Source organism: Sinohyriopsis cumingii, chromosome 2 (assembly GCF_028554795.1).
Source record: "Sinohyriopsis cumingii isolate HCF-2022 chromosome 2, ASM2855479v2, whole genome shotgun sequence".
Taxonomy (NCBI): Eukaryota; Metazoa; Mollusca; class Bivalvia; order Unionida; family Unionidae; genus Sinohyriopsis; species Sinohyriopsis cumingii.
The window spans coordinates 153,052,310-153,072,739 of NC_142962.1; the positions used below are offsets into that span (position 1 = coordinate 153,052,310).

General features: G+C 36.4%; 1 protein-coding gene and 1 long non-coding RNA gene across 2 annotated transcripts in view; one reads left to right on the forward strand and one right to left on the reverse strand.

Annotated features, from left to right (window-relative positions):
• Positions 1–20,430, reverse strand: part of LOC149806120 (large ribosomal subunit protein bL12m-like) — a 26,116-nt gene continuing 5,686 nt past the window's right edge. Inside the window, exons 2-5 of the mRNA XM_089951008.1 lie at positions 20,228–20,423; positions 10,341–10,409; positions 3,034–3,174; positions 1–393 (exon numbers count right to left, since the gene is read on the reverse strand). Coding sequence (XP_089807134.1) covers positions 277–393; positions 3,034–3,174; positions 10,341–10,409; positions 20,228–20,423 — 523 coding nt within the window. The 3' untranslated portion in view covers positions 1–276. The remainder of the gene's footprint in view (positions 394–3,033; positions 3,175–10,340; positions 10,410–20,227; positions 20,424–20,430) is intronic.
• Positions 3,185–8,004, forward strand: LOC149806121 (uncharacterized). The gene is made up of 2 exons (XR_016419857.1): positions 3,185–4,391; positions 5,171–8,004. It is a non-coding gene; the product is annotated as an uncharacterized LOC149806121 (long non-coding RNA).

Below are 20,430 nucleotides of genomic sequence, written 5' to 3' on the forward strand. Positions count from 1 at the left end.
CTTGTGTTAATGTGTATTATAGGCTTCTATTTAAATCTTTACAGTTTACTAGTATAAACATGAAAACATGAAAAACATCCACTCAACATAAAATGACTTCTCACAAACTTGAAAAGTAAAAAATAAATTTACTGCCAAAATATCTTGCATGAAATCCTTCACACTGTCTGCCAAGAACAAGCCGAGGTCCAAAATGTAAAGATTTCATTCCTTGAATTTTAACAAATATTCATATTTCAATTATACATTTGATCTTTGTCTTGAAAGTCACCAACATCACTCTATTTCCACCTTTCCACCCACAGCTTCTAATGCAGCTTTCAATTTGTCAGCCTCTTCTTTAGGGATTTCTTGCTTTACAACTTGAGGTGCAGACTCCACAAATTTCTTTGCCTGAAATGACAGAGTTTGAATAAAGTAAATGAATGGTCAGATTTTGGGTAGCTAATTTTAAATGTTTAAACTTCTGAACAAGACAATGAAGACAGGAAAAGGGGTTGATCCACTGATGCAAGCTAATCCAACAAGATCCAGCTATCTCCCATTTTAATGGGTTAGTTGGAGTCCATTATAGTTGACTATGTTATAAGCCAAACAGAAGGATAGTGAAAAGGATTGAAAATTGTTCGTGTAAAATCATGTGTGGAAAAGAAACACAAGTCAAATGTATAGTAATACTGTTAGCTTATATAATTTAGGTATATTTTTTCAGTGCATGGTATTTATACATTTAACTGTGACCAGTACGTAAATATAAAAATAAGCTTCATGTTGTTTTCTTCCAACACTTATTGTCATACATAAGATTGATCAGATCATTGAGTCACTTTAAACAATAATGTAAACAACCTCATTTAAATAAATTTACTTGCAAGTTAACATTTTTACATACATCAAGCTTAAAGTGACTTAAAATGATAAAATATCACCTCCCAAAAAATACCCGATTCAGTTTAGGTTGCACTTGAGGGTAATGCATCCCGATGTTAAAAGCATTCATTATGAACACAGTTTCATATTTATCACTTCTACACCCATTTTGCAGTTAAATAAATGAACATCTGTATCAAGTGTACTGAGTAATCTGGTCATTTTAATCAATATATCAGTTACATCATGAATATCTACCAAGGGCTAATCCATTTAAACATACATGGTACCCAGGAAAGGCACATTAAAAAAAATATATGCTAGGGTACTCAGATTACCAAAAGAGTTCATATGAAAATAATACAAAATTCTAAATGCATCTATGGATGATTAAAAGTGCCTTCCTTGCTTACATATCTGTAATCCATTACAAAAATATCATATGTTCAAAAAACATTTTTTTGTGCAAAAAGTACTAATCCAAATAAAATGAGCACTGTTCACTCACATAATGTGCATACCCTATTAGAAGTATTTCAAGAATTTATGGTGTATGAGACCTGATTGTTCTTGAATTTTTGGCAATGATTTTGCTCCATATAATTTTCATGGGCTCAAAGTTATCACTTTCTAGTCACATCAGTCCTTTGATCCAGAAATAAGTTTTCTCTTTTGGTGCACAGGAAGAACTGGAAAATGTCGGTGTCAGTCTTACATTCAACAGTAGGGCATTCATTAGTTCTGGTCCAGTGCTGAACATCACTAAATGAGTTAAAATGTTCCCAAGACATAGCTTTAGCCTTTTCAACCTTCTTCACGAATCCTTCAAAATCACAATCCCATTCGCTGAATAAGCTTTTCTTTTCTTGGACATCTCTGTTGTATTCTTATTCACTCTTAAATGCTGATAATACTGCAGAGTTCACTTTTAAATCTAATTAATCTGATTAGAAGATGACACCTATACGTTTGAATGGACCTCATTTGTAGCTACACTATGAGTGTGTATGTGTGATTTAGATTTTTAATGTATCTTCAACAATTTTAGTCATAGTGCTATGATGTCCTAAGTGTGGCAGTTTATTGTGATGTCTAGCACTAGGGCATGAGCTGCAGCCATGTAGCATAATGTCCCATGCAGTCACATTATACTGGCACCAGGCCAACCAGTCCTAACACTAAGTTCTTAATGCTGAGCACCAAGTGAGGCGGCTGTTAGTACCATTTAAACAAGTCTTCGGTATGACTTGGCCGGGGTTCAAAGCCTGAGACCTCCGGCATCAAAGGCAGATGCTCTAACCACTTAGGCCATTGGAGTGGTATTACATTATGCAAATGAGCATATATCTATTCTGGGTTATACTGCAACAGATTACACAAAGCAGTAGGACATAAGAAAGGCATGCCACAGCTAATCCTTTCTGTATTTATATTTTTTTTTCTGCCAATCTCTTCATCTACAATTGTACTCAGCCATTATCTTCAGGGTTAAATATACTTCTTATGATTCAATCGAGACCACACCTGCTGAACCTTTTTAGGTAAAAATAGTGTACAAAGATAAAATACAAGATCACTGACACTGGACTAGAGGAATTTTCACCTAACATGCTACATATTTCATTTTATTTTTGTTTTTGGCATATGATAACAAATTATTTATTTCACATCGTTCATTACTCCAATTTTGTGTTTCAATGGATGATTAGGAAAGGCCTTGTTGGAATACCCCTCCTTATAAAGCTTTCTCACTTACAGAACGGACCACATTTATAAAACTGACCATACTTATAATGAGAAACTACTTAAGCAGCAATAACAGAATCCATGAAGGAATTAACAGTTCAGAGATCCCTTTATGGTTCATACAGCCCTGAGAAGTTCAATAACTACTAAAAGTCTTTTGCTGCCTATCCCATTTTACTTTATTGTTGGCAAAGACACAAGTATTTTGAATTCAAAAAGTGAGGTATTTTATGCCCTTTAAACTTTTTGTATTTTGTCAGATAGCTTCAAGGAATTTTGGGTCAAAATTCAAGTAGTTTTCATGGCAACATCTCAGATTCAATATCTTTTCAAGGCAACCCCTCAAAGATTTTTCAAGCTTGTATGAACCATGTTCTTACAGGGAGGAACCTCAAGTGTATTCATGGAACTTCTTACCTGAACTAAGTTCATTCCCGACATAAGATTTTTCAGTTCCTTGATTAATGTTACTTTCTTGCTGTCGTCAAAGGCTGTCAGTTTTACTGTAAACGTTGTCTTCTCCTTTTTGGGAGCCACTTCAGCTTCTTCTTCTGCTTCCTGTGATGCAGGAAGAAAAAGAAAAAACTAGTATGTAACAAGAACCCTTAACAATAACTGCAGTTACATAATGCCAGTGACATGACAGACACAATATTTAAAGACAAAAGTAATGGTAATGGTGAACATCAACTCATTCTAATGTTAGGTATATGCTTCTAGACAACAAAAAAGCAGAGTCGAACAAAACAGAATAGTCTGACACACGAGAAGGATTAATGCCTCATGGAAGGAGTTTAGTTTCAGATTAAATGCAAGCTTTAAATGCATCTCAGACAGTTGCAATATTTAACAAGATGCCACCTTGTATTCAGTATTGGACTCTTAAGTCAATGCTACTTGTTGCACTCAGTCCATAACTGATATTTAGCATGTAAAAATATGGCAGCTGAAAGGCGATTTCTAAACATCATGATGAGTATCCATGACAGGGTTAAGGAAAATTATGCAAATAAATGAAGTAACTAAAACCAAAACTCAAGTTTTCAATGCCTGTAAGCATGTCATAAAATAGTCACCATGATGTGAGCCATGTCTCATTAGAAATCTATCAAAGCACTTTGAAGCAAATAAAAAAGGTGTACCATGAATGGCACACGGTATGCCTGTCCTGTGTTGAATAATCCTCTATGTAGATAATTTAAATTTTGTTCAGAAACCATTTTTCTTCTAAATGCCAGTGATCTTGACCTCTGAACTCCTAAACTTAATATCAACAGACTTCCTCCTTATCTTGTGTGAAACATGACCACAAAGTTAGGTCAAAGTTAGTGATTTAAAAAGAACGTTACTCTGCAGAGACAATTTTCTTTCAGAGACCTTAACCTATGAACTTTTGACCCCAGGTTAGAAAGTAAAAACCATCCACAAAGTTTCGTTAGGATATGTGATGAAGAACATTTGTTATTGTGTAAAACCAACTTTAGACTTTCAGAAGCAGTGACCTTTTCATTCCAAAATCAAGAGGGTTCTTTCCATCCCAGGTGCAAGTGTCTTCAAGGTTATATAACTGTAAATGATGGCGAATTTCATATTATGCAGACACCATTTCTTCCTTACCCAAGTGCAATTTATCCACAAATGTTGCTAAATCATGGTGAAGGACTTAGCTGTTATGCAGGAACTATTTTTATCTTTTCAGTCACAGTGACCTTGCACTTTGATACCCAACCCGAGAGGTTTCTTCCTGATCCTAAGTGCACGTTATACACAAATTGGTAACTATAGATGATGAAGAGTTATTATGCAGACAATTTTTCTTTCATTAATTCACAATGATTGAGCTTTGACCTTTTGCCCCCCCAAACTGATATAGTTTTCCTTTCCCAAGTGCAATATATCCACATTGACTGGTACCTATAGATGGGTGAAGAGGCAATTTTTCTTGACATCTGAACTTTTGCACCTAAAACCAATAGGGTTCTTGTGAACTCCAAGTGCAACCATCCACAAAGTTTGATAACTGGAGGACAGTTTAAGCTATTCTGCAAAAAAACAAAGTTTGTAACAGACAGACAGACACCAAAACCAAAACCAAAAATTTTCTATGGCTGTCACTTGACAAGGTAAAAGGTTGGGGGAGGGGGGCATAGAATAAAATTGTCTTAGCTTCATAATAATTAATGCTAAGTATGACGAGCATCCATCAAACGGTTTACAAAATATATGCAAATTAAACCCAAGCCTTCACAAGCTCTCAATGCTGCACCAACACCAGAAAAGTGATTGACATGTATTACTTCCCAACTGTGTGGGCTGAACAAAGTTTTGAGTCAAGACCATTGTGCCAACTATCAATAAACCAGTTTTCTGTCGTGCAACCAACTCAAAAGTCTGATTAAAATTCATATATATGTTTACAAGTCACTGCACAGTAAAGTACAAAAATGCAATCAATGACTTGTGACTTGACCGCAAAATCAATGAAGTCTGATTTTTTAAACTCCTTCTTAATAACATACACATTTTGGTCAGTTCTGCACCATTTTCATTTCAGAACCAATTACAAATTGGAAGAAATATTTGCTGAAAACCCTATGCCAATGCCGCAATTCGTGCAAGTGAAGATGCATCAATGCAACTTTTGAGATGGCCATTATAGTGCCATGTTGGAAGTCAGATGAGCACCATTTGCAATCAGATCCAATTACATACTGTTAAGCTGCTTTTGTGAAAGTACCACATTGATATGACCAACCATTCCAAGTACCACACTGATATGACCATCCATTCCAAGTACCACACTGATATGACCATCCAAGTGCCACACTGATATGACCATCCATTCCAAGTACCACACTGATATGACCATCCATTCCAAGTACCACACTGATATGACCATTCATTCCAAGTACCACACTGATATAACCATCCATTCCAAGTACCACACTGATATGACCATCCAAGTGCCACACTGATAAGACCATCCATTCCAAGTACCACACTGATATGACCATCCATTCCAAGTACCACACTGATACGACCATCCATTCCGAAAAAAGCAAAATAATGACTTTCTGGATAGCCATAAAGGCAAACAATTTGAAGATTGTATCTTATAATGCACAGAAAATTTAAAAATAAAATTCCAGTTTGACCATACATTAAGGAAAATGGAACTGTAATAAGATTTATCACATTTTAGGAGGTTACATAGGCATCATTTTCATTTGGGTGCAACTACGTATACTGAGAAGTGTTTTTGAGAAAATTCCATGTTGATTCAACCATGCCTTCAAGGAAAGTAGTTGTGACAACATACTGTAAAATGTAAAAACAAAGATTTGCATAAACCCTTACAAATAAAAGCAAGCAAGAAGCACAAGATAAAATATAAAAGAAAAAATGTTACAATTCTGTAAAACATCAGAATTAAGGATACAGGTAACATCTGTAAAATTCTTAAAACATATGGTCAAATTTTTTATAAAAATGGCATTCACTCAAAATGTCCCAAGATTTTCTCCGGTTATACATCACCATACAATTTCTTCAGTAAGTTTATATGAAAATACTTGTGTCTCACAGGGTGGGAGTCAACAAACTTGACAAGAATGTGTTGCAGTGATTGTGGACACTGGTATGGTATCCACTATGGTTGTGGTTTACCATTCAAAAGGTATGCATGAATTAGATTTGTGTGTCCAGTATGTGATAAGTACAATACCACCTCGTCTCTGTGACTTGTTCCAACAGTGGGTCTGATGTTCTTAAGTTTCTGGAGTTTTCATTCTGCATATTTCGCCAAGTACATATTTCATGTATTTTTTCGTACCCTTTAATTGTTTGTACAATATCCAGTTATCAAGATAAATTTAAATGTATCATAATTTTCTGTACATATCACTTTGTATCTTTTTTTAAAAAAAATTAAATTATCGACATAAAATTTCTAGTAATAAGTTTAACATTTGCAAGAAAGATCTAAAATATCGTATTGCCATTTCGTTTTTACATAAATTAATAATTGTCAGTGGCATCACTAGGGGTGTTTGGATCACACCGGGTGACACTGTCAGAGGGGGTGACACCAAAATGACCGTCTATAACAATTTTAAAATTTTTGTGCAGAAGGGGGTGACACCATGAGTTACCACACATGACTATCCATAAAATGTTTGAATTTTTGTACAGGAAGGAGGTTCATGGGGGTGACACTACAAGTTACCACACTGGTTGACACCAACCCTGGTAATACCACTGATAATTGTAGGTGAGAAAATACAATGATTGATGAATAAGCTCTCTTACTGTCAATACAATATCTACAGGTGTTTACTAACAAATAGACAAAGGATTTTACAGAACATACCTTTAAATATTATCATTAATTAGTTCTCCTTATTAAGTCTGTCACTGTAACAATACACTACATGCATTTTAAAATGAGTTCGGGAGCCCTTAGATGTTTTCTTATCCACAAAAATTACATCTCAGTACCTGCTAAAATGAAGACCACTGACCATTGGTCAACTAGTCTTATTGTTTCATTATAGTCATACAAACATAAAATATAAAAACCGTGTCATTTTCTATCGTAAATTTAAAAGTCACGGACTCCATTAAATCGATTCATATATACATATACTATCTTTAAAAGTGCTTGTACTGTTTTGACTTAGTTATAATTAACAATTTATTGCATATCTATTCTACAGTATACCCCACTATTATCTTTATTGGCGAGTTCAAATATCAAGTAATGCTTATGATTGCTTGTCCATATAACATATGCTGTATGGACAAGAGCTTCAATAGCACACTGACAGATTTTCATTTCCCTAAAGAGAGCCTCACTTCCCTACTGGCAGCCTTGCTGATTTGACCTCTTCTGTTGATTCTTGCCCTCAATCTGGTTTCAAGTGGAATAACCAAAGCGCTAAGCATGTTTAGTTATCGTGTAAATAACACTGCATAGCCATGTAGTTGCAGTAACAATGTATATCATAATTAAAACAAGAGTTAATTTTTTATTTAGCGGTGTTTATTGGTAATGGAATAAAGTAGGGTCGTAATACATGAGGATTATCACAATTGTCAGGTAACTCAAAATACAGTCTTTTTTCTCTTTGCAAAAACTACAAATAAAAACCGTCCTGGATAAATACAGTCTTGTACACTGATAAACTTTGTTTCATCTCTCTCTCTCTCGCTCACACACACACACACACTCACACACACATTAACTAAAATGTGATTTCAAGTTCTTTTTTTTAATTGCAATTTGATAATGAGATTGTTGCAGTAAAAATACAAGTTGCACTTTAATTTCTTGACAATGTGGACTAATATCATTGTGTACAATTTACCAATAAATAATACCCTTAACTACTATATGTTCAAACCATCTTAATCATTTTGCCAACATTACACAACAGCTACATGTGCTCTAAATGCAGATGAGCTTTAACACTGAGAGATAATCCCCAATCTTTCTCTCTCTCATTCGCTAATAACAACACAAATCTTTCTGAGTACTGTTATTTGTACAGTCAGTACCACAAAATGATAATTATTTATTTTACAGTTAATTTTTCATACAATGAAATTCATAATTATTTTTTCGTTTATGAAAAATTACATGAAATACTTTATTACAAAAATGTTTTAAGTCAATTCAGGTATCCACTCATTTGCATGAATTTTACATTAACATGTGATTTCATATGAATTTTTTAACTTTTTTTGGGTGTGAAGACTACCCAAAAATAAAATTATTTGTCTAAAACAAACAAAATATTTGATGATGAACTGCAAATATTTCATGGCTGAAGATTACACATCATTATGGAGACTGATTTCTAATTTTTGCTTTATATCTGATGTTGTGCACATATCAGCTATAAAATTATGACTGCATTGTAACAACAAAACTAATTCTCTATATTTAGGTGAGACTGTGATTTGGATTTTTAACGTAGCTTTAACAATTATTACGAGTCTATTCTCTTAAAATATGTAACAGAAAAGAGTGAAAGTCAACAGGCTTTGTAAACTTTATCAAATAATTTATTTCCCTAGAATACAAAGTGAAAATGACCAAAAAAAACCAACTTAAGGTATTGCAAACTAAATCCCAAAGTAATCCAAGAATTAAAGACAGAAGTCATATTAGTTTAAAGTCCTGAATAAAATTCAGTTAAAGTCCCAAAGAGATCCAAAACTGAAGGCGATGACATGTCTGTTATGGAGTGCTGATTTGTCAACAGTCTTCTTTTGAATCACACTAATATAATTCCAGGTTTGAATATATTATAAATTCCAATGAACCTCTTTATCCAAGAATTTTATCAGAGCACTTCTGTATTTCCAGAAAAAATAATCACTTGAACTCAATAATCTGAAGAAATTAAAATTCAGCCCAAACTGGTCACAACATAATACTACTTGAAGGTGCTGGATATTAAAGCACAAATGGTAAAGTCCTCACAGTTATAATATATATATAGTTCTCTACTTGACCTCAGGTCACAATTATCATTTTCTAAAAAAAACATTACCTAGTGGAAAATAACCTTCTAGAATGATCTAATGAGCCTTGTTTACTTACAATAACCTGTAAAATTCACTTAGGAAATTCCAAAACCCTGACCCAAATCAACATATTTACTTCTTCTAGTTTACCTGAATAAAAATCCTGATATCATGTTCATACACATAGAGAACAATGAAGCTATTATTAGTTGTTTACATAAAATGAAATATTAAAAAAGGCTATCAGGTCAAGCAGAAATGAGCTCAATTTTGGACAATGTCATGTCTAGCATACAATGTTACATTATGTCAGCATGTAATGAAATAAAAAAAATTAAAAACTAACAAACAAACAATTAAATTAAATATACATAACACAATTATCCAGTTATAACACTACAATGTCTGCAGTGTGGCAGTTTATTGTAATGTCTAGCACTGGGGCATCATGCTGCAGACATGTAGCATGATGTCCCACCCAGTCAGTCACATCTGACACCAGGCTGACCAGTCCTAACACTAACCTCTTAATGTTGAGCACCTAGCGAGGCAACTGTTAGTACCATCTTTATAAGTCTTTGGTATGACTTGTAAGTGAACTGTTTAGATATTTAGTCTTTGTTTCTGGCATTTGCCTGGTCAATAACTATGCTTATTTTGTGGTGTTTATTATTTAGGCAGCTGTGCAATTAATCAATTACCTAAATTTTGGTTTCTCTTTCCTCAAATTTTTTCTTTTAATTGAACCACTGGCACATGTTGATTTTATGAAATTTGTTTTGAAAATTAGAATTTCATCGTTATCAAAACACAACAGTCGCCACTGATGAATGCAGGATGGGGCAGGGCTACATATGATGTTAGTACCCCCCACTTTGGATGTTAGTACCCCACACTGTGGAAATGAGTGAACTACATTATGCACCCTGGGATCTGCAGTGACCTACATGGATCACAGCAAGACATCCACAAAGTTTGGTCAAGGAATTTGCATGGGCATTACATGAATGTGAATAGATTTGCTTTCTTACAAGGATATCAACATATGCACAAACCCTTTCTATTTGTGGGCTATGACTGTGATGCATGCATGGAAAATACTGAATCCATGACAAATATACTGTATCTACCCTTCCATTCAACCAAACATACTCACAACTCTCTAAAGCTATACCGTTTGTATTACAATGTACCTTTTTGACTGGTGCAGCTTGCATGGCAGCTCCCATCATCACTGGTGCATCTTGGATTTTCAGTGTTTTCTGGAGAATAAGAATTGCCAGAAAATTATTTTGATAATGGGCTTATAATTGTGATGTGATTTGGATGTCTGCAATGTGGCATTTTTATAGTGATATCTAGCATTGTGGCATCATGCTGCAGACATGTAGCATGATGTCCCACCCAGTCACATTATCCTGACACCATGCCGACCAGTCCTAACACTAACCTCTTAATGCTGAACGCCCAGCGCGGCAGCTGTTAGTACCATTTTTGTAAGTCTTTGGTATGACCAGGCCAAGGATCGAACCCACGACCTCCCGCATCCGAAGCGGATGCTCTAACCACTAGGCCACCAGAGTGGTCGGCTTATAATTATAATAAACAAGAGAAGTATCTTTTGTACAGAGTGAATTTTTTAAGTAAATTATGTTTCTCCGAGAATACTTACCCTAACACACTGCGCTAGGAATATAGGCCTGCTACTCACCAATCCAGCCCTACTAATTGTCTTATTGTCTATTTTTAGATAGACAAAGGGTAGTAACTCTTACCATTACCTCCCCTTGATATCACCAGTTTTAGCGGAGTGAGACATTAATGAGGATGCTCGCATGGCGGGGTGGTTGGGAGGGTTTTTAAGTAATGTGATTGGGTAAGTATTCTCAAAGAAACATAATTAACTTAAAAAATCAGCTTTTTCCTTCGAATACGTTCTCCAATCACATTACATTAGTAGAATAGGTAATAGGAGGAGGGAAAGCGAGAAGGTACACTGGTTGACTACCAGCAGATGGTATTCTGTTCTGGGCTAAGAATCCTGATGGTATCTTGAGAACCACCGAACCCTCCGATCTAAACTGAAGAGAATTCCAGTGAACATAAAGGAGGATGCAGCCCTCTTACCCTGCATGCTTTAGCTAAAGATATCAGTAAACATGGTCTGTATGATAGTGACTTTAGTGATGTGTAGGCTAGAAGTTCGAAAGGATTCAAATCTAGCTAAGTTAAAAATATAAAAACGATTGGATCCCTTTGGAGACAAATAAGAGATATTGGTCAAGGAGACCAATGTTGTCTAAAAGATCTGATAGATCTCTATCATACACAAACATGTTTCCATGATGCCGTAATTTGTCCAATATCAAAGGGTAGTAGTGTTATGTATATTTAATTTATATCTGATTTAATTGTTTGTAAGTTTTAAAATCTTTTTATTATTTAATTTCATTATATTTCAAAATAATGTAGTTTTGTTTATTAGGAACTCGATACTTTTCCAGAAAATAGTTTGACAGTGACTGTTCATTTTGTAAACACATAAGGCTGACATGGTTCCTGACCTTAATTTAAAATTAGTAACAGCCACATGAAGTTTTTTGAATTTATTTTTATTGAGGGGATAATAAGGCTGAGATCGAGGTTGTGTTGGTTACATGACCCTCTACTTGTAAATAGTTTTTAGTGAGGTAAACAACTTTTTTCTCGGAGTAAAATGATTGGTTTTTATCACGGCTATTCTGGGGCTACATGATCTTTTATATGTAAACATGACCATGTGATCCCATATTATGCAATTAGGCATTTCCAAAATAGCGAATTACTTAGTTTTAATAGTGATGCTAAGAGAGAGAGATCTCAGTTGGGCTTCTAAACATTGGGACGTAAAGGTGTTTCTTTTGTTGTGTCATTTTGGGAATTACATTTTAATGTCTATTCAAATTATTTGGATTCTAAAAGAGTAATCGTTTCTCTGGAAATATTTTGAGTGCTCATGCAGAATTCATGCACAAAGAAATTTCAATAATTCAAACACCGGATCATTTCTTGAATTTCTACAAGGAACTGAAGACTTCAACACAGTACAGGATACAGCAAATGTCATCGCCTTCCATCTTGGATTCTTCATTGGGACTTGAACTTGAAATCATTAGTACATTTTATTATTAGGACTTCTAAAATTTAATTTGTGGGTTATTCTTGGATTATTTTTAGACTTGATTCTTACAACTGTAAGTTCTTATATTTTCATTTTTACAGTATTTTTCCAGGGAAATAAACTCTGTAAAATTTTTCAAAGCTTGTGGTTTTCACTCTTTCTGGTGTTGCTGTTTATATGAGCTTAAACATGTAACAGGTAGTTTTTGGTACCGACTGGGATCCAACTGTTTCTCCTCCAAGAATAGAGCCAGAGAAAGTTGGCCAGTTGAGGGATTAAGGCATGCAGATGGGCGATACAGATGGTTACTCTCAAGATTCTCTCCACAAATGAAGGTTTGAGTTGTCTGACTTGCAAGGCTGTACTGATAAAAGCTGAGCATGTAGAAGAAGAGGGCAGTTGATTCAGGTTGGCCGGAATCTTCCTGGGTGCATTATCATTGGGAAAATTAGATTGGTGAAACAAGACTTGTGCCCTCAACAAGGGCTATTGGAGTCATCTTGCCATTCTGACCCGTAAATGTAGCACCCTAGGAGCGCTGGCACAGGCCCACGACTCCTCCCAGATGGCTGAGAGTACATCTCATGACTCAAGCTGCTGTGTCTTGAACTGGGGGGACAAAGGTGGGTAGCTGTCGATTCCACCTTGTTGCCAAGTGGTATTTGATCGGATGCCCCTGAAGGGTGTGAATCCGAGTGACGACCAACTGATGGAGGGGACATTCAGTGTGAAGGACATGACACTTTCTGGATTGAGTCTCGGTGAAGCCACTGATGTAGTCAGAAGGTGTCTGAATTGTACGTTGATATGGAGACTTTTGCACCTACATAGAAAAATGCCAAATCGGAACACCAGGCAAATGGTCCGGTACCTTCCTGTTTCAAGATATAGGTCACCACCAGAGTGTTGTTGGATTGAAAGAGAACCATTTTGCCCCCATGATTGATCTTACTGAAATGAAAGGAACAGGCCATTCCCCAGGTGTCGCTAATGGTAGAGAAGGTCAACAACAGGTTGGTACTCCCACCATGTGCACAGGTGGTGGTACTTGTGCTATTTCTGCCTGGGGTTCCTCAGCAGTATTCCAATGGTCAGCCAGGTGACGTAGGAATGATCAAATTTCGGGTGTGATCATGACTACTTGATTAAGAGGATGCAAAATGGGGTGCCACTGTGCTGGCAAGGCCTACATAATGAGACAGCTGAGCAGGGTCTTGATGGAAACGGACTTGACCAGTTCGACAATTCTGGGAGTGCGAACACAAGCAGAAACGCCAGATTCTGGTTGGTTAAAAAGTCCATGCCCAAATGGATGCCATTCTGGGATGTATGGCCTAGATGATATAGGAAAGAAGGGAGATTGTTCCGCCCTGGAGTAGGATAGAACTTACCATGTGTAACTTTAGGATGCTGCCCAGGTACACTACTGTCGATATCAATGACAATGCTTGGAACAAGTTGATGACGGTGTGGCAGTAAACGTGGAAACCAGCAACAGACAGGGTGGATAGGGACGTGTATGTATACATCTGTCAGATCAAGACTAATGGCATTCTCGCCCCATCAGACAAGGAGGCGGAATGACATTGATTTCCCTGTCTTGAATATGGTGAACAGACTTAAGTCGATGATGGGCCTCCTCCTGCTGTTTGCATGTCAAAAGCAAGTCTTGAGTACCTCATTGGAGAATGTGTCCTTAGCACAAGCTCCCATGCCTTTTATGAGCAGCTGTATCCTCTGTTATCGAAAGGCATCAAAGTCCCTCTGACTGACCTGGATCAGCCCCCGACCCCTCTGACAGAACAGGGAGTTCCAGTGAGCTCAAATTGGTTTCAGAGAGTGACTGTACTATTGCATGATAGGGGTCGATGTGGGTACACGTGTGACTATCGATGACTCAACACCCTTACTGTACACCGGGTTATCATCTGGCTTGGCTTCAAGCTCAGCATAAGTCCAGCAGGTGGCCTTGACAACTCCGCTCAGTCGTATCTGTGCAAGACACGAACTATCCCTTTAGTATAAGCCATGAGTACCCTAATATCCGGCATCACCGGTAAAGACAGCATTGCTAGCATCATCCACACCGCTGTCCTTTCCATCTTTTGCCATCACTACCGGTATCTCCAAACTTTCCCATACAGTTGGTATCGCCTTACAACCTCTTGTCCAGCAATGCCAGCCTTTCCAGCACCGTCACTGTATATATGTTGGTCCAGCACACACATGTGCTGGCCACTCCAAAGCCGTAGCTGAACGGGCAGATTTCTCATCAAAATTTTTGGTGAAATAATGATATGTTGCCAACTGCCCAGCAAGATGGATGGATCAATCACTAAGATGTAAAACATTGTTTAATTGGCCCATTCTGGCTAACAGGTCTCCATGCTGGGACAGCTGTACTGCTGGTAATGTCAGGACGGCTTACTCTCTCTGGGTTGCTTAAAAATGGGGAATATTTCCCTAATAATTTGCTTGACTGTTGTACTGACTGACGCATCTTATCCAGTGATGGATGGTCCTATGCTTTATCCTCTCCATCCCCTGACATAATGGTGTTGGTTCCGTGCAACGATCTTTAGCTGGGGTGGTGGGTTGAGCAACCCCCACAAGGCTTGCCAATGAAACTGATTTGGGATGGAGACCAAGGATGTCAGCGGTATCCTACCGTGACCTTGACTGTCTCTCTTTCCCCTTTCTGAAGTACAGTGTTTTCCGACCCAACACAGCATAATTAGCTCCTTCCCTTCAATGCCGAACAGGGCGATCTTTGTGCACGTGCATGTAATGCATACAGTCAACATTCCCCCTGAAAGGACACGAGAGAAAACAAAGCATAGATTAGCAAATTAGTATGTGACTAAGTAACTAATAGTATAAATCCTCTAACTTGGCAGCCCATACTACACATTTTAGACACTGTATATCAAAAACAATGTATACACAATACAACAAAGCAGGAGTCATGGCAGACTTCCATGCGTTGAAACTGCATATAGATCAGTTAAATAAATATCCTACGGAAATGACACTAAAAATACAAAATAAAGCAGAACCTAGTATAGGGCTGAAATTACTAGGTAGCTAAAACACTTTGTTACAAACAGACATGTAAATGTGTTGTATCATAAACGTATGTCCTATAGCATAATGCATAGTTAATAGAGAAGGGACAATGTGTACATACTATAAACTGATTCAGTCATGGTAGACTACCATACTCTGATACAAGAAATACACCTAAGTAGAAACTAAGATATGTTGAAATTACTAGATCGCTGAAACAAAACACTTTGGTAACCACATATTATAGATGCTGCATAACAGAAACCATGTATAACTAACATAAACATAACAGGAGTCATGGTAAACTTCCATGCTCTGAAGTGAACCGTAGAACATTTAATTGATATATGCTAAAATTACACAAGACACATAAACAAAAGCAGAAACTAGTAATGTGTGAAATTACTAGGTCTCTAAAAACAGTCATAGCTAACAGATCAGTGAAGTGTCATATCAGAAACTATGGCCCTGTTTAAAACTTATGCTGCATGCTTGGTTAATAATCATTCTATCAAAACAGCATGAAATACAAATAAATTAAGCATAAATATCAAGTAACACTTCAGAATTTGCTATTACGAGCTCCGTAGCAGACAAAGTAAGTGAATAAAGTCAAATGTATGCTAAACCTTAATGACTTTGTGTAAGGTCAACGATAGCATGATAGAATGGTAGTCCTGTAAGATGAAGTCCCAACAAGTGACAAAGCTCTCGAAATATTGGCAGAAATTGTAAAATAAAGTATACAACCCGCAGTAAATCGATAAATCCACATTAAACATGCAAAAGAACATTGGACAGATCCACAGGAAAAAAAATGGAATGGATTGTCTGTGACTATTGGCAACACATGGTGGTACCAAGGAGAGGTAATACTGCCCTTTGTTTATCTAAAACTATGATTTTCATGTTTTAGTAGGGCTTGATTCATGAGGTAGCAGGCTAATATTCCTAACAAAATGTGATTGAGGAACATATTCGAAGGAGAAATCAAATGTTTAAAGACCTGAATCTCTAAGCTGAGATTTTATTTGCCAATATATTGAATAGCAAATGCAGTACTAGAGTTACTTTCAAATCTCATTATGGCAAATCCCCTTGTGTTTTATGTCAAGTCCCTCCTGCCCCCTTCCACTTTGAGACTGCGACCAAGTACTTGTATCCCACCACATATATAACTTATGTCCTTCAGCTACTAATGCACGTATTAATAGCAATTCTGTATATCTGACCCCCCTCCAAGAGCCCTCAGGGGACAGGCCCATATATTATAACCTCCTGCAGACACATGAAACCACTGAAACTATTAAGAATTAATTTTTCACTGCTTTGTTATTATTATTGAAATTTCATGCAAATAAAATAGTCTTTAAATGAATCTCTGGTCTGCTAATAAGTCCAACATAGTAATGAGTATGCTAACAAGAGTTGTGATTGGTTCTATGCTTCAAACTTGCAATATTCCTACACTGAAAAACTCGGCCAATAGAATCAAATTTCACATTTAGTCAACAGACTAATTAGAAGTAAAATACTAGATCCTGTGTTACTCCTTGACAGAGTCTTGAGGATATTCTCCTAACCCAGAAACCCAGCATCCCTAAAAATTTAACAAATTCCCCATTTTGATAATCAATTGGGGACAAATGTGCTCCCTACCCTTCAAAACAACTCACCAAGGGGCAACACTGTTGATCATAGTCATTCAATTTATCAAACCGATGACAAATAAACTGCTACCATAAGTGGGGGCACTGACAAATGAGAAACATGCAATTATTGTTTCTTTAAGGATTCACTCACCCTCCAGGGTTGGTAGTCAAATACTGATTATGAATACTTAATCAGATGTGTTATTAATGACACCTGTGGATTAGTATGGCATATTACCAATAACAATCACTTAATACTTAAGTACAGATCATCTGGAGATAATTTGGGAACCCTAATAATGATACTCAGAGCACCAATTTAATGATCAATGTTTGCGGCTGAAAAATATATAAATTTTCACTTCAACATTTAGCAGTATCATTTTTTAAAAATATTTTCTGGTTGCCGACCAGGATTTTACATATGCAAATGGCTGCCCATCATTAAAATTAGTTGTTCCAGGTGCCCATGCAAAGGATTTTTCTACACCTGCAAAAGAAATAACTTCAAAAAGAAGTCATCAGAAAATAAACTGTAGGTTTCTCAGACAAGATACAAAGATGAATTCAAAAACTGTATGAAAAATAAAATGAACCCAACAAGATGGACATGGCATGCAGTGAAGGGTATGGTTGTTGCTGGAGACTGCTGACCAATGGGTCTGACTGACCACTACCTATAGTCAAGATGTGTGGACTTTAATAAACATAATGTGCAGAGGCCATTATTTCTTATTAGACTTACCATAACCTGTTTTGTGAACCCAGAATAAATGGGTTTCTTTATTACCCTGAATGCAAGGAACTTGCACTAGAACAAAATTTATTTTGTAAACCCAATTTTTGATGACCTTGATCTCTGATCTTAAAATCAATACATCTCCTCAAAACCTTAAATGCAAGCCCTCCATTAAGACTGCAATGTTACCAATATTTTCTTTTTAAGTGTACTTGGGATACAATTCTCTTTAACTGATGTTCTAGTAGCATACAAAAATTCAAGGAATCTATGATAAGACTGTTTAAAATGCGGAGAGTTAAAACTATCTCTGATATTATATGACCACTTATGGTAACTGCATTGATGCAAAACTGGCCCCATTTTCATTATGATCAAATAACACCATAATAAACTTCTGAAGAAAGCCCATTATGATATGACCAAGCATTCAGGAGAAGTAGTAATAGCAAGACTTTTAGGATGGTCATCATATCAGTTGGATGTAAGATCAGCACCATTTTTACAAAGGGTAAGCTAAATATCATGTCTTTTGGCGGAAACCCTTTGTCAAAAAGACCATGCATTCAGGAGTAGCCATAACAAGATTTTCAAGATGGCCACCATGGCAGCCATAGGTGGCGCTCTACAGTTTCGTATTTTGCATAGGGTTAGAATTTTAAGGAAAAAGAATCTCCCATGATTTCTTCACTGGTTATACTGGCTATATAATAAAGACTTTGTATATCTTAGGTGCTGTTAAAAGAACTTTTAATTCCCTTTATTTTGATATATGACTGATGGTTGTAATTTAGGTTCTAGAGTATACAGCTTGGGCTCACTTAAGATGTGCTCGTTTAAAAAAACTGCTAGCTCCGCATGGTCATTTTCACTTCCTGGACTTCAGAGGTAAATTGTAGCAAAAAGAGCCGATAACTTTTTTTACTTTTCAGATATTTTGTACTTGGTTCATTGCACTTTCAGTAAATGCTATTGTCTATTTCAGCAAAATTCGTTTTCCCTATTTTAATAATTGCTAAAGTTAGTGTACTTTTGATTAATTCTGGTTAATTTGTCAAGCACAGGGGAGCATCCATTTTGTTGTACCGTGTGCTTAGATCATGTACAATTTCCACAAGTACAGTATCCAAAGAAATGTCAGCCACATTACATAAAAGTAACATAGAGGTATGCCGACATTATCTCCATTGTGCATGTTACAAATGCAAACAACTTCACCCTACCTACGTCACTCTCTCAAAAGTTCAAAATAACTGGTGAGATTAGCACCATTTTTACAAAGGGTAAGCTAAATATCACGTCTTTTGGCGGAAACCCTATGTCAAAAAGACCATGTATTCAGGAGTAGCCATAACAAGATTTTCAAGATGGCCACCACGGCAGCCATACTGGATGTAAGATCAGAACCCATTTAATTTAGGACCAACCAGATATCATCAAGCTCAAGGGATGCATGTGCATTACAATAAAAAGTGATTTTGAAGAACATGCAAAGATCAGTAAAGCTAATAACTACAAACTAAAACAAAACCACTTCCTGAATTAAATCATAGCTCATTTCCACATGAAAAAGTCACAAAATAATGACCAGATGTAATGAAAATGTGCCTCCAAGAGCACAAGCTGTTTAACTTGTCAAGTATTTAAATGAAGTACTTAAACTTCTTCAATCTAAACATAATCTCCAATGCACAAATATTAGATTTAATATTTTTAAAAGTTCAAACTTCATTTTCGGAACCTCTTCACTAATCAGATTTCTCGTCAAGAGAACTGTACTATACTTTGAGATACCAGATCATCTGATATGTGTAGATTCTTAGCCAGCAGTGCTTTGTCTAACAGATCTTCACAAGAAAAGCCAACATAAAAATAGTCCAGTTTCGCAATTTACACTCTCTTTAAGCTGAATCAATTTCAGTTTGAGTTAGTGGTATATACAGTATGTGATCTGGGCCTCTAGATTATGTCTCCAGTCCAAGCCTCTTATGTTGCCCTGGTTATGAAGTGATTTCAGTGTAGTGACAAAAAAGTCAAATGAACCTTTGGAATTTTATAGCCCCTTCCCCTGCACACATGAGGGTAAATTCATATTTCAGCAAAGACAGCTTCCTGCAATTTGACCAATCAGAACAAAGCTACCAAAGAAGACGCAATGTATAATTAGTGACTTTATATGATTTTCAAACAAGGATTCAATCAACCCTTGAAAAACAACATTCATTGAGGTCAAGGCCATACAATGCACTTGCTAGCCTAACTAAATATCAAAAATGTGTGCCATAACTGTGTGACTGGTGCATATATATTATATGTAGCATGTGCATTTGACTCTAGAAACAAATATTTTGGAATGTATGCATGGGATGGTTGGGCGGGTCTAATCATAATGCCCCATTCCATGACAGGAAAGTAAAATATTCATCTCTTCCTACCATTTACTGGTTCTAACTTAGTTTTTACCTTTAATAGTTCATTTAAATCTGCTACTTCAAAGAGAGTTAGTTTGCTGATGTCATCCACAATCTTGTGTATTTTAGGTGAAAAGTTCCTGGCTTCTCCTTCAGCTGTAGGGGCAGCAATGGCCGGCTGAGTGCTATAATAATTCTGAAAACCAACTAGGCATCTTGTAGTTCTAGCAACATTCAATCCCTTCAACCTAGAAA